Consider the following 6,000-nt stretch of genomic DNA (forward strand, 5'->3'; position numbering starts at 1 on the left):
GGAATTCCAAGAAAATAGTCATAAAGGGGATGGCTCTATACTGAAATCCCTTGCTGGGATTTTAATTTTTCTGTAACACTCCAATTTCCAAAGAGTACAGTCACTTAAAATCCTAAAGGATATTTAGACAATTACACAAACATCACACAGATGAAATCACCTCTTCTCAAACAAAAAATAAATCCATCTATCAAACAGCAAACTGTAAAAAACAAAGTGAAAACCAAAGCTATATGAACATTCCATCTTCCACATATATATTCTGTAACTTACCAAAATAGTTTTCAGCTCCACCATAAAACTGACAAGATCCAGACAACTGTGCAACCTCTGGAGGAAACGCAGTATCAGTTCGTTGTCTTCAACTCATAACTTTCAGCAGTAAACAATTTCAGTCTTTTTTTCTAGTATTGTCAAACCAAGTAAGATAAACGAACCCCAAGCGTATACCACATGTTTAAATATTTCAGTTACAGAACAAGTCTCCAAGAGTACAGGAAACTTTACTGAAAATTAACCATCACCTTTGTCACATCATGTCACACTGCACATTTATATAGTTTAAGAAGACTTTACACTTTATGTATTTACGAAGATATTTACAAAGGCTTTAGTCTTTGCCAATGAGATCAATCACTCAAAAGCATTTCTTAATTGGTTACTTTTTCTTTAGAAACTCTCCTGACCAGTCTGCTTTTAGATGCTGTACATGACTAAGGATCCCTGACTACCTTCAGATGTGGCACGTATTTACATCTCCATTTCCTCAGCTCTGTATTTTTGGTTACTCCCAAGTCACAACCCTTGCTCTACAAAGGGGTGCACAGTCCCCGAGATATGGTGTCTCAGCTAGCACACCTGGCAAAGACTCCACCTTAGAAACAAAACATTCTTCATGACTGCAGGGATGTTGTACACTTGCTCCAAAGTTTCTTCTGGATCGGAAGGTTTAACTTTGATTCTTTGACTGCTGACAACACAGAATGAGCTACTTCTAGCACTAATTAATGTGCATTCTCTTCCTTGCATTATGAACAGCTTGCAAAAAAGTAAATTTAAAAAAGGAAAACCAAAATCTGTTTCTAATTGAAAGATTAAAAGAAAATTCTAGTAATGTGTCAGCAATCATTTATTAAAAACTGTTCCACCTCAATCTTCAAAAAAATAAAGCCTGACTAAAGAGAATTATTTACAAAATTCTATCCATGTCTTTATATTGACCTTCAAATCCTCAAGCATTTCAAAGTAAATCTTAGCTATACAATGAAAGGTGAGTTCTTTAACACTTTTAGAATAGATGCATGAGTATAAGCTTTTCAGAATTACTGTAAGCATACATTTAACGGAAATGGTTTTAGAAGTTGTATACCTGCTTTAAAATATGCTGATATCCACGCAGTATTTTCTTAAGATGCCAGCTACACTCTATCCTAGACAAACAATATTTTGTATAAATTTTAAATTCACAGTGCATGATTTTTAGAAGATCAGTCTGCTACACAACAATATAAGTTTTTCTTCAGAAAAAAAGTAAACAACACTTCAAAGTTTCTTTGATTTTCACATCAGTTATTTAAAACTTCCAAATGTCACTATCCCAGAGCCCATTAAAAATGAAGCATTTACCTACAAAAGCCCATTCTTTGCTGAAAACAACAACATAATTCTTGCAAGCCAGTACGACTTCATAAAATATATCAGTATTTAAAAATTATATCCTGAAAATGTCAGTTACCTATAATGCAGTTTTAAGTATCCAAACCAGAATGTAATAAAGCTATCGAATACCATCTCTGTTCACAGTTCAGAGCAGGCTGGCCTAGGCAGAAGTATAGAATACACAGAATACACCCACACCCACACATATTACTATGATAAACAATCACAGTAATAGGAACAGAGCTTTTAAAGAAAAGTTGGGTAATGCAAATTAATACAAATTAACAGGAAAGAGAAAATGAAGTTAAAAAAAAAAGCTATGCTAACCATCAAGTACGTAATTGCTTAAATTTACAACTTCGCACTGAATTTTCTGTTTCCCAAATGTTGACATATAAATAATCTGATTTAAATTATCATCTTTTTCCAAGTACATTGATTTATATATAAATACAACCAATTAACTAAAACTGGTTTCAAAGTTAATTAACAACAAAATATTTTGATATAGGCAATGTTTATTGTCAGCATTTATTAACACTGATGCTGTACAATTTATTTGCAAGGTTAAGTTTAAATCAGTGAGAATTAATTACCAACACTGATATCAGAAAAAAATCGTATGCATATCCATCATTGCCTTTATCAAAACAAACTTCTGTCACATGGACTCACAAATTGCTTTCATAAACCTATCTTACCTTGCATTTTTCAGTTGAAAATCCATTGGTAACAGTATCCTGATATGGAAGTCTCTACCCTTGAAAATAAATAAACATTTATTTAATAGGAAGGTCAGCAAAGAAAAATACTACACTTGTGGGAATATTCCCCATAAGATCAGCTACTGAAAAAGAAAGTTTGTCCTACAACTTTCAGGATTATTTTTCAGAACTTCTTTATTTAGGAAAAAAAAGCAGCATGAGTGGCAGGTAGAAATAATGCTGAAGTTGAAAGATTCTTGACCTCTAACGTACAGTATTCAGTAAAAACTCCTTAGTGCATCACATTTCATAAAGCAAAAATAACACCTTCTATAAGAAAAAAAACATTATCCAAATCCAGATAAAACCAAGAAATAGAATTTAATCCAAGTCACGCTGAAGTACATTGAAGTCTGTCTTTAATTCAAGTAGAAGTTAAAACAGACTCACAAAACTATTACACTAAAAAGCAACTTGGGCACTGATCCAGAACACATTTCAGCAATGTTTTAGAAACTGTGAACAGAAATGGTCCCAAATAAAACAAATGCACTTTTTTTTTCCTTTTAGTGCAATCCATATGGGGTAGTTCCTAAATGCCACCTACTTGTATTTTCAGTAATTGTCCCAAATTGTGGTCCTTCTACTTTCTTATGGGACTATCAAAATGAAACTGAAATAAAGAAGATTTGCAAGAAGGTATAACTCCTCCCTGAAGTAAAAAGGGCAGCTAACTAATCTCAAAACTTTTACTCCTGACTGTGTTCCAGCTTGGCATACCTCAAATTCTGTCCACAAATTCTGAGATTACTTCAGCAGGAAGTTCAGAACAAAACCCAATTTCCTCCTGTGATTAGGTGACTGATAGGAGTGGATGCTTTATCTCAATTTCAGAAAAGTGTTTAATACTGTCTCCCTTAACATCCTCATAGCCAAACTGAAGAAGGATGAATTAGATAAGCTGACAGAGAGGTGGGCTGGAAACTTGCAGAACTGCTGGGCTGAAAGGGTTGTGATCAGCAGGATGAAGTCCAGCAGGAGGTCCCCGACTACTGGTGCATGCCACGGTCAGTCCTGCGGCCAACACTATCTGACCCTCATTAGCGATCTGGATGACAGGACAGGATGCACCCTCACTCAGTAAGTTGGCAGAGGATACAAAACTCGGAGGAATGGTTGACAGGCTGTGCAATTGTGCCACCATTCAGTGGCTCAACAGGCTGAGGAAATGCGCTGACAGGAACTTGACAAACTTAAAGAAGTGCAAAATCTTGCACCAGGAGAGGTTTTACCCCATGCACCAGCACATGCTGGTGCCTGACCAGCTAGACAGCAGCTCTGCAGAAAAGGATCCAGTGGTCCTCATGGACATGAAGTTCACCCTGAGCCAGCAATGCATCCTTGCAGCAAAGGAGGCCAGCTGCCTCATGTGCTGGATTCCGCAGAACATTTCCAACAGGTCAGGGGGGCTGATCCTTCCCATTTGGTCAGCACTGGTGAGGCACACCTGGAGTGCTGGGTCCACAGTATAAGAAAGGTATGGAAGTGCTGGAGTTAGTCCAGTGAGGAGCTATGAAGCTGACCAAGATCTTGAAGTACCTCTCATACGAGGAGAGACTGAGAGAGCTGGGACTGGTTACCATGGAGAAAAGAAGGCTCATGAGGGATCTTGCCAGTGTGTATAAATACCTGATGGAAAAGAACTAAAGAAAGTGACACACACTGACAGGACAAGAAGCAAAGTTGAAATACAGGCAATTTCACCTAAATGCAATGAAAAAACCTCAGTAACAGTGAGGGTGGTCAAACCTGTAGCAAGCTATCCAAGAGGTTACAGTGTCTCTGTGCTTGGAAATAGTCAAAACCCGACTGGACAAGGTCCTGAGCAACCTGCTCCAGCTGACCCTGCTAGAGGGCCTCCAGAGGTTACTTTCAACCTGTATATGTCTGTGATGCTCACAAGTGACAATAAGATACCTGTTCCAGAGCTGAATATAGCCCATTGTCACGTCAGTTGCTTTCAAATGCCTCCAAAGCTGATGTTTATCATACGCTTAAATTAAGCGCATAACCCCAGACTTAGCTACATTATGGCCTTAGCTCTAATCAAAAAGTCGTATCTGAGAACAGATGCTCACACTCACATCTTAACGTTCCCATAACCTCCAGGATGTGCTCTAACACACACAGCATTTCAAAAGTTGCAGCTATTAAGAGTTATGCAAATATAAATATACACATGCAAATATCTTGTGAAAGTTTAATATGAAAGTCACCCAAAAAACTTTCTGAATTTTGACTGCAAAACTACCTTTTTGAAAAAGCAAGTGTGACACAGCCTGTGTCTTTTGACTTTTACTTAATTTTATAGGAGGAAAATCCCACCGCTATTTCTAAAGGAAAATACACCTCTTGAGAGCTGTTCCTGTAGTCCGTGTGCACATGCATATGTGACGTTTTAACGAACTATGGCTGCAGCATCACTGCACAGTGCCTCTGATGGCAAAGCTGGCTTAAGAGCACCCACTCTCAGCCTGTCAGGTGCTGCTCTTCTCCCTGCACAGCAGTTCACCACATCCTCTGACAGACGGTGCAGCTACTTAAGCTGAAACCTCACAAATACAGTACGTGAAAGGAAAACGCCCACGATTAAGTCATTTGCCTCAACCTGTACCTTAGGACAGGAGTGTACACCGCCCCCCCCCCCCCCAAAAAAAAAAAAAAAAAAAAAAAAGAAAAACCACCAAGAACAAAACCCCACAACAAAACAAAACAAAAAAATCCACCCACATTTGCCAGCAGAACAAATCCAGCCCTCAGGCCACCAGCAAGCCCGCGCCGCCAACAGAAGCGCAATTCCGCGTGCACAAGCAACGCAAAGCCACGGGCCCGCGCCGCGGGCGCCCCCCCCCAGCACCCTCACGGCCGGGGGCGGCACCGCCAGCTGCGGGCCCCGCTACGCCCCCCGCCACCTCCCGCTTCGCAAAGCCGGCGGCTCGCGCGCGGCCGGGAAGCTGCCAGCCCCGTAAGCGGCGAGGCGGGAAGCGCTGCCCCTCACGGACCCGGCCCCGGGGCCGCACGTAAGCGCGGCGGGCTGTGGGGGCGTGCGTGACGGTGACGCGGAGTAACGGCCGCCGGCCAAGTGGCGCAGGGACCCCGATACCTGCGCGGTGACGAAGCCCTCGTAGGCCGTCCCCTGCCGGTTCTGAGGCAGCAGCAGCGGGCAGTGGCGGAGCAAGGCCGCCGAGCCCGCCATGCCGCGTCACTCTTTCCCGCCCGCCCGGCACCGCCGTTCGAATCCGCTGAGGCACCGCCCCCACCCGCGCCGGGCGCACGCGCCTGAGGTGAAGGGAGGGGCGCGCGGGGCGGCCGCGAGGGCGGGAAAGTGCTGGCCGCTGAGGCGGGAAGTTGTGAGGAGAGTCCCGCGGCCGGGAGCCGCTCCTGGAACTCTGAGGAGTACAGCTTCCCGGGAGCGGCACCGCGGGCCAGCCCCAGCGTTTCCTCACCCTTTAGCACGTCCTGAAGGAACAAGCGCTCTTGACTACGAAGAATCGTCGAGCAAGCTTCTTCATATGCAGCCGGCTGCACCAAGCAGACTGCGGTGCCACCCAAGGCAAGAGGTTACTTCTGGCTATAT

At 42.6% G+C, this 6,000-nt stretch overlaps 1 protein-coding gene across 1 annotated transcript in view; it reads right to left on the reverse strand.

Moving 5' to 3' along the window:
• FANCL (FA complementation group L) overlaps positions 1–5,678 on the reverse strand; it is a 30,974-nt gene extending 25,296 nt beyond the window's left edge. The window contains exons 1-4 of the mRNA XM_055725375.1: positions 5,527–5,678; positions 2,361–2,419; positions 1,370–1,430; positions 274–330 (exon numbers count right to left, since the gene is read on the reverse strand). Coding sequence (XP_055581350.1) covers positions 274–330; positions 1,370–1,430; positions 2,361–2,419; positions 5,527–5,619 — 270 coding nt within the window. The 5' untranslated portion in view covers positions 5,620–5,678. The remainder of the gene's footprint in view (positions 1–273; positions 331–1,369; positions 1,431–2,360; positions 2,420–5,526) is intronic.
• Between the last annotated feature and the right edge of the window lie 322 nt (positions 5,679–6,000).

This window comes from Falco cherrug, chromosome 13 (genome assembly GCF_023634085.1).
Source record: "Falco cherrug isolate bFalChe1 chromosome 13, bFalChe1.pri, whole genome shotgun sequence".
NCBI lineage: Eukaryota > Metazoa > Chordata > Aves > Falconiformes > Falconidae > Falco > Falco cherrug.